The sequence below is a fragment of the Balearica regulorum genome, chromosome 3 (assembly GCF_011004875.1).
Source record: "Balearica regulorum gibbericeps isolate bBalReg1 chromosome 3, bBalReg1.pri, whole genome shotgun sequence".
Classification (NCBI taxonomy): domain Eukaryota; kingdom Metazoa; phylum Chordata; class Aves; order Gruiformes; family Gruidae; genus Balearica; species Balearica regulorum.
The window spans coordinates 60,161,963-60,179,818 of record NC_046186.1 but is presented as its reverse complement, the minus strand read 5'-3'; the positions used below and the strand labels follow the sequence as shown (position 1 = coordinate 60,179,818).

Genomic DNA, 17,856 nt, shown 5'->3' with positions numbered 1-17,856 from the left:
TTAAATCTCCTAAGTGCTTCTTGCTTAATATATTATAAGTATTTGGTGACTCTTAGTGTTATTTGTTACATATCCTTAGCCAAAATATAACAAACTTGAGTGATTAAATGCAAAATTTAATGGTTTGCATTTCAGGTCAGGACAGTTGAGGAAAAACTGCAGTGCAGTAGACAACACATTCTGCACATGAAGCGTGTGTGTTCTGGTATCTGGTTTCCAATAATGGAGACTTTCTATCAGCCTTCTGCAACTGGCACGTCTCAAGCCCTGATTTACGACATGATGGTGATTGCAACAACGGGGCTGATACACTGTGCTGAGAGAATATAATTGTTGGTGCTGTATAAACACCTCGGGGAGGTAAGATCTGTTTGGAAGCTCTGGAATCCAAAGAGCTGTGGGATCTAACCAGAAAACCTCGAAATCTCAGACTGAGGTTTGCGTTGGCACAGCTGGTCTGCAGCTGCAAGGAGAGAGGGTCTGAAATGCATGGCTGAAGTATGTGGAAGCAAAGGGAAATCCTGTTTACCAATTTTTATTTTTTTTTTTTCCAGATTACTCTGTATGTTAAGGTTTATCCTCATGGTCTATTCATATCAAGTGAGAGTAGAATTTGCCTGTCTTATATACAGTGTAAAGTGTGTATGGGGGGGCAGCAAGTTCAATTTACATCTGTGAGTGAAATGGAAATGGGCAGAATAACTTGGACAAATACTATCAGTTGAGAAGGTATTAGAGAAACAGCAGCAAAAGGAAGTACAGTGCTCTGATTTCCAAACTGATTAGGGATGGATTATTAGAAGATAATCTGAAGAATGTGAATAATACAAATAACTGGTAAAATCTGTGGCTGTTTTCTTGCTGAAATTCTTTAGGTACCGGCTGTTGTATTAATGGATATTTTGGAAATTAAGTAAAACCTTGGACTACCTTTAGTGTGATCTGAGGGTGTTGTGTGTCTTATTTCCCCCCCCCCCCCCCCCCATTTGGTGATGCCCATTTTCACGACAGTAATGGGCATCACCAGATATGATGGTGATGCCCGTCACACCAGATGTGAAAGATTAATCAGCTGGAGTTTGGAATTAGCGCTGACTGCACCTTACTCTGGTGTCTTTGTTGCCTTGTGGTACCTGGATGCTTGTGTTTCCAGTCTCACTGTCCCATTTATTTTACTCAGGCCCTGGCCTTTCACTCAGCTGCCTGATATGAAAAAAGCTTGCTTACTGCACCAGACGTTTCCCCACCATTTTAGTTTTCTGTTTCAAAAGTACTAGAAATATGTTTCAGTTTGTAAGTGGTTGTAAGCCTGAGGGTGTCAGTACTGTAACAGCAGCTGTGCTTGTTTCGTTGGCTGTTCTCAGCAATGTGGTCCGACTGATGGAGCACATTGCTCTGATGGAGCTCTGCGCTTTGACTAGTTTGCCACTTTTTCCTGAGAGAAGGTAGCAAATGGCTTTTCAGTCAGTGTGTACTGACAAAGAGCTAATAATTTCTGCAGTTATTTCTGGGATTCATCGCCATATCAGTATGGTTCATCAGACGTAGGGAATGGAAGGGATGTTAAAAAACGAAGCAAGTTGTGCTGCAATTGTCCAGGTTGTGCGTGTCTTGTGGAAGGTGCTCCATCTTGAGCTCTGCTAGTGCTATGCTTCATCTCACAGCTTATGTTCAGAGGCAAGAAATTAGAGGCTTAAACACTTCAGGAGCTTATGCTGTTACATAAGTTAATGTCCAAATGGATAAAAAAGACCTTTATTTCTAGACTTTCCATTGTCTTCTCTTGATTGAGGCAAAAATAACAAGTACCCCCTGTCAAGGGGAGGAAGGGAATGAAAAAAAAAAAAAAGGAAAGAATGAGACCGACAAAGGCCTAGTAAAGCTCCTGTGAAGCCCCAATGCTACAAGGGGCAGAAGACCTAAAAGAGAATTGTGCTATGGGGCCAAGTGCACTCTGTTTTTGAAGGCAGGACAGTAGGACAACTTGTCAGATGAGGATGGAAATGAATCTTAGCTTTGTGGGGGATAAATTTTTGGTGATGGTAGTTTTGCTGGGAAAGATGGACCAAGGAAATGGAGTAGTGAAATGATGCATTTGGAGATGACTTCATTGAAAAGAGAGATGGAGAGAATTAGAGAAGACGGAGCTGTAGTTGGAGGGAACCTTGTTTTCAGATGGGCAAACTAAGTGTACTCTCTCAGGAAAGAGTGAGGAAGACAAGATGGGTGAGGTAACAAGTAAAGGCAAATGAGGAGAGAGTCTGGAAAACACAAAGCTGTCAAGAAATGTCTGATGGAAGGGAATGTGATGAGGAAAGGAAAAAAGAGGAGAAATGAAGTTTGCTTAAGGAGAAAGCCACACATTAATTTTTTCCCCTGAAACTCTCTTATTTTTATTTCCCGTTTCTAATTTTTTATTTCCTGGGAAGGCTGTTGGGAAGTCTGACATTGGGAAAAAAAATTGAGCTTTTAAAGGATGTGTTAATATAAAGCATGCATTGAAAGTTATTTTAGGATCTCTGTGTTTATGTTGGTAGAATATTGTGCAATGCACCTTTGAGTTAAGTGAATGTTTCTCTTGTGGAGTGGAAGAGCTCACTCAGTGCTGCAGGTTGGGTGCAGGGGTAAAAACTTGCAATCGATAGTCGTTAATCCAAAACTGCGGGGAAGCGTAGGGAGGAGAGCCAAGAGTTAGGTGGAGAAGAACTGGGTCTGCTGTAACCAAGGGAGAGGAGAGAGGAATCTGATACTTCCATGAGGATCGGTTGAGCACTTAGAGAAAGCTTGATTTCTGACGCCTCTTCACAAAAGACTTTTACGCAGTCCAGATGACTTGTTCCACATGTTGCGTTGCTGAATATATAATAAGAGACTGTCTGAAAATGTTGCTACCTAAAAATGGCACCCAGCAGTCTGACAGTTTATCAGCATCGTTTGGGTAAATATAGTTAGTGTTTGCTGGGACACACCACTCTGTTCATTTTGTGTGATCAATACCTTATCCAAAATTCACTGTATGTCTAGGCCCATGTAAGTACATGCATGCATACGTCTATATAACAATTACTAAATGCAGAAGTGTTATACTATGCTATAATCTATACTATGCCGTGTTCCTTTCTGGTATACAGATGCAGTGTATATTTACCTTGTACTTTGCTTTACAGTTTAGGCTTGTCGCTCTATTTAAAAGTTTTCTCAGACTTGGTATTCAGAAGAAATTCTGTAAACAGATGAAGGCCGGTAGTTTTCAACACAGAGAGGAATTTGGGGTAATTTTTGTAGCTCTTCTTTAGAATTGTGAAAGTAAATATTTTTGCATAAGTATTTAAGTGTAAGCATAAAGTAAATGTGTATTCTGTGATGATTTTTGCTAATTTAAATTTACATGGACTTTCCAGTAGGAAAGGGTGGAGAATTTATTTCTGAGATGCTGATGCTGCCTTCAGTATCTGTTGTGGTGGAGCAACATACTCTCGGATTTTGCCTGGGATTTGTCTGTGGTTGTTAAAGTTGTTTTAACGTTGGGAATTTCTTGTGGCCTGTGGCGAGTGTAACAGATGATCCGCAAACCTTTGTGAACTCAATGTGATGATAATTGCCTGTGACTGCAGAAGCCTGAATCTGGTGAAGAGGGAATCACCATTTCAATGGCAATCCCTAATTTACTCCCACTCAAGAATCGCCTTTGTCATCTTTTATAAAATATCATGTAAGTGAAAAGTATTATGTTGAACATAAGGCAGCATGCTGTGATACAGATATAACTGGATCCACTGGTGGGACAGTGTCCCCACCCCGCTGTTGGAAAGAAGGGCAGTTTAAATATATGTTCTGACTTTCCTGTAATTGCCAGTGGCACATTCTTTAATAACTTACAATGCCTTACAGTAATGAACGATGAACCTTGAAAGCAGTGATTGTAAAATGTGTGTTTATTTTGGGATTGATTTTTTTATCTTCAGAAGGTTACTAGTAAGGACGTCCTTCTCTCTTATCTGCCTATTGTAGATAAAAATTGTAATTTTATGAGGTGAAAGGTTAGTATTCATCTGTGCAATCTTTTTCTGCCATTTAATAATCCATCTGTTAGAAAATTATTTTATAGGAACGTTAAAAACATGCCTCAATTTAAAAGAAGCTATGGTAGAAGGCTTGTTCTGATAGTTATAAAACCTAAGCTGTTTCAAGAATAGTAATTGCTTAGTGCTTCATAGCTGTTTTTTCTGAACAATTTTAAAAAACGTTGGTGCTTTATCCTGAAAAAGTTCAAAGGATATGAGTATGAATGGTTCTTGGTTATTTCTGTCTTTCAAGAGACAATATTCATTCTGGCAGTGAGTATTTTTGCTGCCTTCTTTCTGTGGAGAAAAATGATAAATTTATGCACAGTCCCAGAGACCACAAGCATTACTCATTTTGGTAGCCAAAATTGCTGAAATAGCTTATGAGGTACACCTATAAAAGAAACAAAGAATGTCTGCTCAGTATTAATCTTCAACGCTTAAAAAATGAAAATGGATTTGTTTCAGAACGGAGAGACCCTTTTCTCTTGAATTTAGCATTCGTCATTCCTTTGTTTGACTTTTCATTTTAGTTTGTTTGCTCAAAGGCTAGTCGATGTAGCAGATGTCTTTGCAGATTGATCAGTAGAGGCAAGGTAGAAGGGAAAAGAACTAATAAGATTTTAGTAGGTATATTCAAGGTAGGAGTTTGCAGGGGGACAGAGGAGGTTCTTTGCCCACAAGACTCTGTCTTGTTGATTTCTGTCTTCCTGTGATGTGCCTGAGTTGACTTGTCAGTAACTTGTCTCCTCTGCTCTGATCCAGTTTCATTTGTTCAGCTCCTTAATAGCATCTAGCTCTTTCATACTTCTCCCTGCAAACTGAGAATATAAGGTGAATAGCTATAGCTTTCTGCTCCAAATAAATGGAAAAAATTACAAAGATTCTGTATTTAATTATTATATTATTAATGATACAATGCCTGAAAACTCTGAAAATATCCCAGAAAAATATAACTGGAAATTCCCTTCTGAGTTGTTATAACATATTGGCCTTGACCATTGATGGGGTAAACTAGATCTTTATCTTTCCTGACTGATGTTTATCTTAGGATTTCACAGACAGATTCCACAGCCATTACTTTTGGTGCTTCATTGTCTTAACTACCCATTTCTGATGTAGAAGTACTTTGAAAAAGAAAACCTCCATTGTTACAATCTCAAATGCAACTTTCTGCTTTAACTAGGAAATTAGGAAATTAATCTGATTTACCTGGTTTCATTAAGCAAGGCAGGTGATATTACACATAACCAAATAATACTGACAGTTTAAATAGTTTCAGTGTTACTGCTCTAATGTTTTCAGAAGTAGGAAGATAATTTTCAGAGAGACTCGTCGAAATAGAATCTGAGTATCTAGAAGCCTGGCATTTCTGGTTTATCTAGAGGCCTTTTCAAGGTATTTCTCTTTGTAATCTTGCTAAATAGTTTTGCTAAAGGCAAAATCACCAAAACTTGGTCCCAAGTGTACACCCTAGGCATGACATGTATGAGGATGTCAGTTAATATACTGAAAAGAGCCTGGCTCCGTCCTCTTTGCAGCCTCCCTGCAGGTATTTATATACATTGATGAGATCCCCCAAGCCTTCTCTTCTCCAGGCTAAACAGACTGACGTGTGTCAGCCTTTCCTCATCCGAGGGATGCTCCTGCCCCTTCATCGTCTTTGTGGCCCTTCACTGGACTCTCCAGTGTGTTGTACTGAGGAGGCCCAGCACTGGACCCAGAACTCCAGGTACGCATAGCCTTCTTTGCCTCAAGGATACATTGCTGGCTCATGTTCAACGTGGTGTATACCAGGACCCCTGGGTCCTTTTCTGCCAGCTGCTTTCCAGGCGGGTGGCCCCCAGTATATGCTGGTCTTCAAGCACGCCTTCCTTGCTCCAGACTTTCTTTTTGGACCTTACTAGCAAAGCGTGAGATGATGAAGGCAATTGATACCTCAGTCTTTTCTATGTCCTGTGTCATCAGGGCCCTTGTCCATTCAGCAGGAGGCCAATGTTTTCCTAGTCCTCCTTTTACCACGCATATACTTACAGAAGTCCTTCTTGTTGCCCTTGCCATCCTTTTCCATCCCTTGCCAGACTGAACTCTGCCAGATTCATTTCAGCTTAGTGGGTATCGTGGAAGACAGAGAACAAGGAAATGTTTTGACGTCATACCTCCTGTATCTTTAGACATAAGCTGTTTGTACAGATGGCTGTCACTTTCTGTGTTTGTCCAGCACCAGTGTGTTGTGATTAATGCAAAAATAGAGAGGATAAAATAAGACGATATACAGAATTTGTGGGTAGAACTATTGCATCTTGAAGTACGTTTTGGAGAGAACACGTCAGAGTAATTTCCTACGTGAACAGTGCTAGTTTCAGTATTAGTGTAGGCAGGTACTGATGCAGTGAATACCTCCACACACTGTTTGACATAACCTGTCCGTTGCTTTGAGTGAGTTGCTTTTTCTTTTTTTGTTAAATTTTTTTCCTTGGCAGTATTTGATCTGTATTTATTAAATATCTGTTAAAGTGTATCTATTAAACTGCCCTCTGCTTGTATTAGAACATTATTTTGCCCTAACTTTTCTGAGTTAAGACATGTTGACGTTATTCCACACTCTCTTCATGGTGACACAGTTAGGAGGTACGGCGCAGTTTTGCTTGGTTTTGGTGTTTGCTTCCTTCCTGATGCTAGCAGCTGTCAGAATTTAAGACAACTGGATGTCTTTGGCTACTGACTTTTGCTTGCAATTGTTCTGTTTTTATGTTAGCAATAACCCATACTATTTAAAAATAATTTTTAAAAATATTTTTGTCAAGATACATCTCTGAAATATGCTAGGTACTATTTTTATTCTCTGAAAAAGGCTCATACTCTTCTGCACTCTGTGAATGCATGCCTTAAGAGAATGACTGTTCATTCAAAACTGTGTCTTTTCACTGTGTGTTTTTACACTTTAATTCTTTTCTGCGAGGGGCTGTTCTTCAAGCAGGCTGCGTATGAGCCCTTTTGGAGGAAAGGTGATAGCTTCAGTTCCAGCTGCTCCGAGTCTTACTATGGAGGAGCAGAAAAGGAAGGGGAGAGGAAAGGAAGCAAGGTACCTGTCAGCCCATTGATTGGTGATTACTGGAATTAAAAAATGGCTTTGAACAGTATCTTTTTCTGGAGCAAGCAAATGCATGGATATGGATTTGACTCTCTGAATAGGTGTTTCAAATTGTTTTGGCTGCTGTTCTGAAAATAAGCAATTTTAGAAATTTTTCTCTCATACGGACTGGAAAATGTTCTGGAAAGCAGTGTGTAGGATGCAACATGAACCTATGAATTTTGTCTGCTGGTTTCAGTCTGTGTACTTGGCTTTTTTTTTTAAGTTCTTCATTGACTATTTCTATGAAGTTGTCTTTTTTGTTTGTTCTTTAAATTGAATATGCAAAAGATCCCGCGGTTACTTCAAGGGATAATGGTTATGATTACTGAGTATGTTCAAAAGTATCAGTAATTTGGCTGGGAATTTATATGGTTTGAGATTGAGCATATTTAAAGAAAAAAAAAGTTTGCCACGTGGTGGGGAATTCCCAAGGGTCACTGCAAGGCAAAAAGGACTGACCCCTGCTCTAGGTTTAGAAAAGTACGGTGGCATCATGCCAGACTCGACTGATGCATTTTCTGGTAGCTCCCTCTGATCAAAAGGACTGCTGCTGTCCTACTGGGAAGTAAGGTTTGGGTCTATCACAAGAATAAGCACAGTATTAAGCACTTCATATTGATTCTTTGCTTGCGTCTCTTATTGCTACTGTCCCAGTTTTAGCCTTTAAATGTCATGCTTTACAATGCTGTCAAGGTTTTTGTTTCCCATGGTTAAAAGTCATGCCTTCACATGCAGTGTTATTATTATTTTTAAATTTGAGTCATTAAGAATTTTCGCCCTTAAATATTTTGGCTTACTGAAGATCTTGTGTTTACAGACTGTATAAGCATGTTTTTTCTACAACTTCAGTCAGGCAAGAGCAGGGTGGGTTTTCCTAAAACTCTAAGTATTCCCAGATGATAAACTACTACTACCCCAAAGCGAAAGCAGCTGTAACTCTTCTGTGTGTGGTGCTTCATCCAGACATTTTCCAGGCATGAATGTAGAAACATTTGGTCTAAGCAGCTCAAGAGAAGTAAGCACAGATAAGTGGAAGCATGTGAGGGTTTTTCCTGGTGTTCCTGACTCTAACACAGGGGTCTCCAGGGTCATTAGGTCTAGTCTCTGGCTTCCCCTGCATCAGATAACTGTGTCATACAGGCACTTTCGAAGGGTTATCCTGCTTCATCTTAATTATGTGTTTTCCTGCAGGATGTTGTTCGTGGAGGAAAAATACTGTTACTAACTCTGCTCGTGTTTAAATTGTGTAGCTCACCTAAAGCTCACCTGCAGTTATTGCTTACATGTAAAGAGACAATTTTAGGGTTGGGTTTTGTTCACATTGCACCCCCCGGGACTGACTGAGTAGAGGAGCTAGCTCATTTACGACTAATAAATTCTCTGAAAGATTACACTTTGGGGACCTGTGGTAGACATGTTTTCTGGGTAGTTCCTTACCAGAGAGCATGAACTGAGATGAATGTTGGGAGTACAGACTTCCCAGTGCTGAGTGGATCTTAAATACAAATTTTGGGGATGAGAGGAGGTGTGTATGTCAAGGTTCCCTACGGGTGACTGAGATGGTTGAAGAATCTGTGAGCATTTGCTGTCCAGCTCTACTGGTAAGGATGCTAACGAGAAGATAGCCTTAACTCCTTTGGTTTTCCATCTCAGGAGATGCATTATTGAGGAAGAAGTAGTAATAGGGTGTTAGCTGACTTGGCAGAATTGAGATCCCAAAGTTTTCACCCAAGTGTTTGATTTGTTGTGCTGGAAATTCTCCTGGGCCCTGTCAGCAGCAAAGGCTGCCTTGCAGCATTACTTGAGCATTCAAATGGAAGTAATTATGTTTTCATGATTTCTAAATTAGTTCGGCAAAATTATCTGTAACTTTCGCAAGGGAAATACTTTTTATTATGTCAACAAAATTTTTGTTAGGTAAAAATTTGTTTAGCTGTCCCTTCTTGTTTTCAGCTAGCTTTCATTAAGTATTTCTTTTATAATGTGATACTGTTTTCATGTTTATATTAATTTTTAGTTTCTTGGTAATTAAAAACTTTGCTTTAGTATTTTAAAATGCCTTTAACAGAGCAAAAATGTTGGATAGAATTAGGAGGTTGGCAGAATAGAATTCGTTAGTGTTTTATGTATAACTGCTCTTGCTGCTTGTGGCTTTTCATCTGCAGAAAGTTATTTTACTATAAAACAAACTTGCTCCTTTGTGTTGTTTAATCTTAACCAATTCTAGTATAAGTACTAGGTTCAAGTATATCTGGAGTCACCGTACTGTGCTTTTCCGAAAATTAAAATGAATCAATGAAAGAGATATGTATGAAGTAGAAAAATAATTTTAAATATTTACTTTTTATATTCTTATGAAAGATTCTGGTGAGGTTAATATAACTCATATCTGATGATGTTAGTTAATGTAACTCCACTGCTTCTTTTGGTTCTAAGTAATTTTGTCTTCATTTGTTTTATTCCAAGTTGAATTGAAATGATGTGGAAGGTGCCAAAAATAGATGAAAATGCACACCATCAGGATTATGCATACTGGAACAGTGAGGAAAGGGCACAAAGTTTCCAGTGATTCTGGACTCTAGTTGAGAATCACCGGTTCTGTTTTGGTTTGGGTTGGGTTTTTTTGTACTGCAATCTATCACAGACATGATACCTTCTATTTACTTACAGCTCTCTGCTACACTTTTCCACCAAGCATTGGAATTGATCTATTTACAAGTTTGATTTCAGATCATTAAGCTAGTAAAAGCCTTCCTATGGCTGAAGAAAAATGTATTGCAAGTTGAATGCTTGGTGGAAATGGCAAGATCCAAGTATTTCGATTTTTTGTTTTCTACTTCTATCTCAAATTCCTTTTCAGCACTCTCTAAGAATATGTATTAGAGCCTAGCAGGAAAAATTAGTCAATGAAATGCTACATTTCTGTTGTAACGAAGCCTTTTAATACTTGGTTTTATCTTCACTGTGAGGGTGGTGAGGCACTGGAACAGGTTGCCCAGAGAAGCTGTGGCTGCCCCCTCCCTGGAAGTGTTCAAGGCCAGGTTGGATGGGGCTTTGGGCAACGTGGTCTAGTGGAGGGTGTCCCTGCCCGCAGCAGGGGGGTTGGAACTAGACGAGCTTTGAGGTCCCTTCCAACCCAAACCATTCTATGATTCTATGATCTAATTGATGTATGGATGTTGGCTTCATATATACGATGGTCTGAGAGGACTGCTGTCAAAACTGTGGGAGATTCTCACATTCTTCAGTATCATGAGTAGTCAGGAGTAGCCAAGGAAGGAATTTTGTTCTAAGGGTAGCCTTTGGGCTACAGAGTTGTTCTCCCTCTTTCCAGACTACCTTTTGTACTTAATTGACTAGGTATGATTTGGGAATGCTTATTTTCATCAGTACCTCAAATGAGCTAATAATGAGGATACCTACGTTTTTGGATCCTGACAAGAACTAAAAATTCAGTGAGGCCAGTCTGTAAGATGTGTATTTGGTATGTTCCCACAAGTGCAGGCGTAGTCTTCGTGGTGATTACAGGCTCCAGTGTTAGGGTTGTGTAGGAATGTGAAGATTTGAGTATTTCTTAAGCATTAAGCTTCAGCAGTTAAATCCCTTTGAGGGTCTCTGCTGTAATAATTGCTACTTTTTCTATTGCATTCGCATACTCTTGAGTATTTAGGTTGTTCACAGACATTTATTTCTGGAATAATATTAGGCAAAGAGTGGTTGTCATCATCTGCATTTTAGAGCTGGGATGTGAAAACAAAGTGTGTACCATTTTGCAGTGCCTGACACAAAACAACTAGAATTTTGTTTTTCTTTTTTTTACTGTATGTTGCATGTCATACACTTAATTTTCAACCTTGGAGACCTTTAAAAGGGTCAGCAAGCATATTGATAAGGGTGATCTGATTGATACGGGCTAGTTAGGTTTCTAAAAGGCTTTTGACACGATCCCTCTATAAAAGCTTGTAGTGAAGCTAAGCTGCCATTGTATCAGAAGAAAGATACTTCCACAAATAAATAATTGTTTAAGAGGAAAAAGGGAAGGTAGGAATAAATCATCAATATGCCCGGAAGAAGTCACCAAGGGCATCCTATAGAGATTTGTGCCTTTCAACATGTTCATAAGGGACTATGGTGGGGGCCAGAGAACAATGAGAAGATAAAAGTGTGCAGGTGAAAGCTACTTTGTAATAGCAAGGACAGTATGTGATTGTGAGGACCTGTAGAAGGACCGTCACAGTTATCACCAGCTGTGAGTGATTGGGCAATAAGGTGGCAGGCATCTTTTAGTGTAGATAGAGAGATAAAATAATGCACATTGGATAAAATCCGAACTTCATACACAGAAAGATGGACTCAGAGCTTGCTATTGGCACTCTGCAGCAAGATCAGCTTAGAGCTCAGTGACGGTCAAAAGAAGCAAATGCAGTGTGAAGAATGGTTAAGGAAGTTCAGTATAAATTAGATAATGATATTATGCTTTTGTATAAATTATGACTCACCCACATCTTCATTACTGTGTGCCAGCTTTGGTCTCGTTATCTTCAAAGAATATAGTGCAGTTAGAAAGAGCTTTAGAGAAGGATGAGAAGAATAATCAAAGAAGAGGGGGCAATGCTTTCTATATGAGATAGGCTGAATAAACTGGGACTCTTCAAATTTCAGAAAAAATTACTTGGGGACATAGAATAGAGGTCTACAAAGTTATGAATAATATAGGAGGGTGATTGGGATCAATTTGTCACTGATTTGGGTCATTAAAGGAAGCCAGGTACAAAGCAGAGAAATCGAAATGGCTGTTAATACTGTTAGTAGTAAATCCGTGGGTTTTCCCAAGTAATACCGCATTCATTAAAAGCTTGCATGTTTTTAGGGGGAAAATGGACCAATAGATGGACAAGAGATGCATTAGGGATTGCTAAAAATGTAGGAGCATGTCCAGTTCAGGGAGTTCTGACTCTCTATCTTCATTTGCAACTGAATGCAGGCACTTCATAAACAAAGACATGCCATTTTATTTGGAAAAATAGCTATTTGAGTATCACCTTGGAAATGTGTAGAAAATTCAGGGGTCAAATCTAATTCCCTTGAGCAGCATTTGAATTACCTGAGCATTTCCCATTCTCATTCATTGCGCTGACGCTGGTACAAACGAGACGGGATAGCTGTCTCCACAGCTCTGCTCTGTGCAAGCCTGATTCTGATTCATCCCCCCAAAACAATCTCTCCTCTCCATTAAAGGGAGCCAGCATCTCTCAGAAATGCAGTAGATGAGCATGCAATTAAATTATAATAAGTGGAAGGACGTTTATAGTTGCACAGGCAACTAATGTTTTCTGGCTAGAGTGATAATCTGAATTATTTTTCAGCTAAAATGAAAGTGTTTGAGCCATTCCTTCTAGAACTGTAAACTGCACAGCAATTCAGACTAATTGCAGGATTCACTCCCAAAGCATTGGTGTCTTATTAGGATAAACCTCCTCTGGTGAGAGGAATAGCTCAACAGTCTGGTTTTTCTCAAGTAGTGTGTGTGTATGTGAGGAAAAGAACTACCTCAGGTTCTGGTCTGACTTGTCAGCATTTTAAATTGCTTTTTTCACCTATATATGCAATTCTCTTTTTCCGTTTCCCATTTTAAATGTGAACAGATGTTATCAAATTAAAGCCTGATAAGAATTCTTTTAACTGAGCTGCCCCTATTGCTATATAGTGTCTATAGTTATGAATGTTTCATAGCTGTATTTATGCCAATTATGAATGTAATTAAAAAATAATTTATCACTGTCTTTATGAAATCTCAGCTCTCTAATATCTGTTGCCTTAATCACTTTTTTTTCATTTACTTACCTCATAAACATTACTCCCTATAACATTTTGTAGGCTTCTTGCATTTCCGTATTCTGTATATCTTCATGTTTTTTGTTTTGTTGCGTTGGGTTTTTTTCTTCTCATGGATCTCCATGTCTTAATCTCTTTCCTGTGAACTTCTCTTTTTTTTTTTTTTTTTTTTTTAATAACTTCCTACTCTTGGAGAGTAGGGTTTAACTAAATTAATCTGGAGGAGGTAGACAAAACTAAGTAAATTCATTCCCAGCTCTGTCCCAAGACAGGTAACTTTCTCCCCTCTGCCCCCAGTGTAGGAAGGTATCAACATTCAGGGGGAGGACACATTTACATGAGGCCAAGCTTCCCTGGAAGCTGGATCTAAGTAATGGATTAAAAACAACCTAGTTCAGAGTGAGGTGTAAATTTAGTGCAGTTCTTAACACTGATGCTCAAATTTCTTAACTGGATTTTGAGAAACAAAGTGCTTTTGGAGTTTGTATATGTGATAGAGCTGTATTGTTTTGTAAAGAAATTGGTCTGTCAGAAGAGCTTTAAGTATAGTATTTACTTCTTACCGAGGAGTTTGTCTTCCACACCATACAACCGGAGGATTAATCCAAATTATTAAAGAATTGAAGATATTCATGTTGATGTTCCTTACTGCGGACAAGTGTCAACTCTCTGAGGATGCCTGAGGAGCTGGTGGACACTGTCAAATAGTGCTCTGGTCAGAGAGGTTATTGGACAAAGGAGTGAAAGTAGGACCCCCAGACACTAAATTCCTTTCCATCAAGCTGTTGTTGGCCAAGGCAGGGGAAGGAGGCAGAGAATGAAGTGGTTTCTGCAACTTAATTGCATTAGGGTGCAAATAAAATTAAAAGAAAACGAAAAAAAAAAAAAGTGAAGTGCAGCCAGAACCTCAGCAAGAACTTCTGGAGCAGTTGGAAGAAGGATTGTAGCCTGGTGCTGTCCAAGTATACGCGTCCCACGGTCTTTCTGCACTTGCAGTACAAGTTGGGGGACCCAGTTAACCACATCATGAACATGCCCATAGCCACATGTCCTTGGAATTTTTCCTTAATTATATGCCTGAGTGGTTGTAGGATTAGTTCTGAGGATAAAGAGGGTCCCACCTGGGGTCCCTGCCCCCTTTGGTGGGAAGATAAATTGCACTTCACGTCTGGGTGGGATGCGAGGGTGAGGAAGTGTAGCGAGTGGAGCATAAGCACACAGAAATGTTCCTCATGCAGTGTTCACAGCCAAGTTGCATAAGTGCTGGGTATCTTGCCAAAGAGGGTAGTTTTTGTGAATGAGAGAGGTCCAAAGGGAGCTGCTTGCACCCAGGACTCCCTTGAGACTGAGGAGAGCGCAGTGAGTGATACTTCCTAGCAAGGTGCCTTGCGGATCCACCGGTAAGAAACTGAGAATGATGCTTGATGGGGGATAGCATTCTCCTGCTCACCTGCAGGCCGGTATGTTGCGTTGTTAATCCGTTGTGTTTGCTGCTCCCTTACATTGTCCCCGAGAATGAGATGTAAACTACTTGAAAAGATTATCTATAGAGCAGCTGACTTGCCGTAAGGCTGCCTTGCACAGAAGGCCCCAACAGATACTTATTTTGGGCAATCACGACTGCAAATTTATATCATATCACTTGATTCAATCTTTACTGGTGTGCATTCCTCTTTCATAACTTCCTTTTATTTTAGATGGTCATGCTTCATCCTTTATTTTTTCCTTCTAATTATTTTCGTTTTACTGTCACCATATTCTACTTTTTTTACCTCCATACATAGAAGCGTGAATCTTGACAATCAATTTGTTCTGGTCAGTTGGCATTGTTTTGCTACATCCATAGCAAAAGACAGCTCTGTGCTCTGGAACAGTCCAAGAGCAATTCTTTGTTGTTACTGCCCATTTGGGGTGGGGCAAGAAGTTGGATGTGAAGACAATCTCTTCTTTTCCTTCACGCGCAGCATCTTCCCCATCGCCTTGCAAGAATGAAGAATGCAGTTAAGGACTACTACGTAACTCTCGTGCTACAGCTGTTCTTTTCATTGCCACTGGGGAGTGCTGCACTATTTCTCTGCCACTGCATGTTTTCCTGCACCATTATGCTGCAGAAGGTTACAGGAGACTGCACTATGCTGCGACCCCCGACAAGAATATAAATTTTGTTAAAATTGGTTGATCAGTTGTGTGCTGTGATGTCGAACCTGTCTGAAAGTAATGGTGTTTTTTTCAGAATTGAATCATGTTTATACATTTAGCAGAGTGAAAGCAGTATGCCGTTAATTGAGGTAATAAACATGCTTTTCTGGTGTGCCATAAACAGCAAATCCAAAGCGAGTCATGTATATGAGTGGTATGGAACTGCAAACACATTGAGTAATAAATATTCCATTCAGTTGTCAAACCTTGTAGGAACTTCAACTAAATGAAAAAGGCAATGTGTCTTATATCTACACGCTTGCCACTGTGGGAATTCTGTAGAAATGAGTGTTGTAAACATTTTTTCTTTCATTTTGACAGGTAATATTTGAAGCTGAAGTCTCAGATGGGAGAAATGGCTACATTGCCATTGATGACATCCAGGTTCTGAGTTACCCTTGTGGTAAGTAATGATTAAGAACTGCATTTTTCTCTGTCTTTTCAGGACATATTTGATATTGCTGTAGACTGCTGAGTTTTCATCACTTGATCACTGATGTTCTTTGTTCTTTCAATAGTATTTTTGTTGCAGCTTCCAGGGGAGAATGTAGTGTTGCAATAGTGATTTACCAGGGTAAAATCTCTGTCTGCCAGAAGTAAAGAATACAGGAATACAAAAGTAGAAATTCTTCAGTGTCTTTTTAGTCATACCATAGTTGGTATGCATAATCAAAACAGGTTTTAATGTCAATGTGTGTACTCACTGATTAAAGAAAACTGAATTGGCAGATGCATGTAGGAGTTTTATCATATTTCATGCCCTTGTTCTTTTTCTTTTTTTTTTTTCCTCCCTTTTTTTCCCAAATGGGCACAACAGTTTAAAAAAAAAAAACAGAAAGGCTTCTGGCTATTGAACTACTGCAGGATTGAGTTTTGTTGTTTTGTTTTTGTGAACAGACTTCAGGCATTTGTGTTTGCCTTTCCCTGCTTAATCCTGGGGAAGAATTACACACATGCAAACACAAGTTGCGATAATGAGAATATTCTGCAAATAAAAACTTGTGAGGAAGAAATTATTACATGCATTTCTGTCACCTTGTTATCACATTTTTTTGGTAATTTGGTTTTGTTCAACTCTTCTGATCTTCCCCAGACATCCCCTTTCTAAAATGTGATTACATTGTAGTGTACCTCATGGCTGATAATTTAATTGCTTTCTGAAATGATCAAGATATAACAACCTCCTCCCACAAATTTTCAGAACGATGCCAAATAATAAAGATGTGACGGCAACCTCACATTTTGTTTTCTTCTACCTCAAACCTGTTAAGACCCTAGCTCTCAGGGGCTATCAAGCTCACAAGGTATTTGAATGAGTTACCTCTTTGTATTTCAGCCAGCCCAGCTGTCTGATGTCTGTACTCGGCAAAGCTCTGCTGGGATTCAGTATCTCAGTATCTGGCTTTAATTTTTTTTTCTTCTGGGTTTTTTTTGTGTCATTGGTTGGGGTTTTTTTGTGCATTTTTTGTTTGTTTGTGGGGTTTGTGTTGTTTGGGGTTTTTTGTGTTCAGTGCCAAAGCAAAAGGCACTTGCATACAGCCACGACAGCAGATTATCAGCGTGATACAGTATTCAGATAAACTCCTTTTCATTACTGATATTTAAACCGTATTTGGTCCAATTTGTTTTTTCCTGTGTTGTTTTTTTTCAGTAAGCACAAAGCAAAAACAGTTCGGCTACTGTTTTCATTAGTAGCTCTTGAGAAAGGGATGAGCGAGAGCTGTGTAACGTACCCGTTCCTCAAAAGTGTCTGTCAGCTTTCTTACGTCTAATAAATCCTTCAGGTGGTTGTGCCACTGAGCTTTCCTAGGGGCTTTGTCAGAAATAGATTTGTCAGCTCCTGAAATACTATATTCAATGACACAAATGATTTCATTTAGTAAAACAACAGAGCACTGAGTTACAAGGGAAATAATCTGAGTAGTGTATGTCTATTTGCCTGAGCAGTATCCTGCTAATTGGGTTTTTCTCAGTATGATGGGTTTCATGCAATCGAGCATCTTTGGGATAATTTTTGTAATGTGCCGCTGACATTTTGGCATTTGATCTCCTTCTCTTGGCTTTGATTTTTAAAAGACTTTATAATAACTCATGTATAACACAAAGTTAGCAGAATCACCGGGGGAGAAGGGAAAGGACTGGAAGCACTCTTTCTTCTTGAACAGAGATGAAACAAATAATTTTTTCTCTTCTGTTTCTGTTTTTTAGCCAAAGGTTGTTATAATATGCATCTTCAGAGAGACAGTAACGTTGCTAGCACCTTTTTTAGCAATAAACGTTATTTGTAATTTTTGTTTTCCCCCTCTGCAGATAAATCTCCACATTTCTTGAGGCTGGGGGATGTAGAGGTCAATGCAGGGCAGAATGCTACATTTCAATGCATTGCTACGGGGAGAGATGCAGTGAATAACAAGTTATGGCTCCAGGTAAGGCCAACTCATGCAAGTCTATTTGGCTAGAGGACAAGCTGCTTTTCTGGAGGTGAAATACTTAAATTCCTAAGCCTTTTTTTTTTTTTTTTTTCTTCTTCCCTCCTGCCTGTAAAATATTTAGTTTACATACAATTTTATCTCTGTCAAATGGAGAAACTTGTAATCCGTTTCATAATGTTAAAAAGCTTGG

General features: G+C 39.2%; 1 protein-coding gene across 1 annotated transcript in view; it reads left to right on the top strand.

Annotated features, from left to right (window-relative positions):
- The window catches only part of PTPRK (protein tyrosine phosphatase receptor type K), a 419,243-nt gene that overhangs the window by 173,484 nt on the left and 227,903 nt on the right, over positions 1-17,856 (top strand). The window contains exons 4-5 of the mRNA XM_075748050.1: positions 15,556-15,637; positions 17,545-17,660. Coding sequence (XP_075604165.1) covers positions 15,556-15,637; positions 17,545-17,660 — 198 coding nt within the window. The remainder of the gene's footprint in view (positions 1-15,555; positions 15,638-17,544; positions 17,661-17,856) is intronic.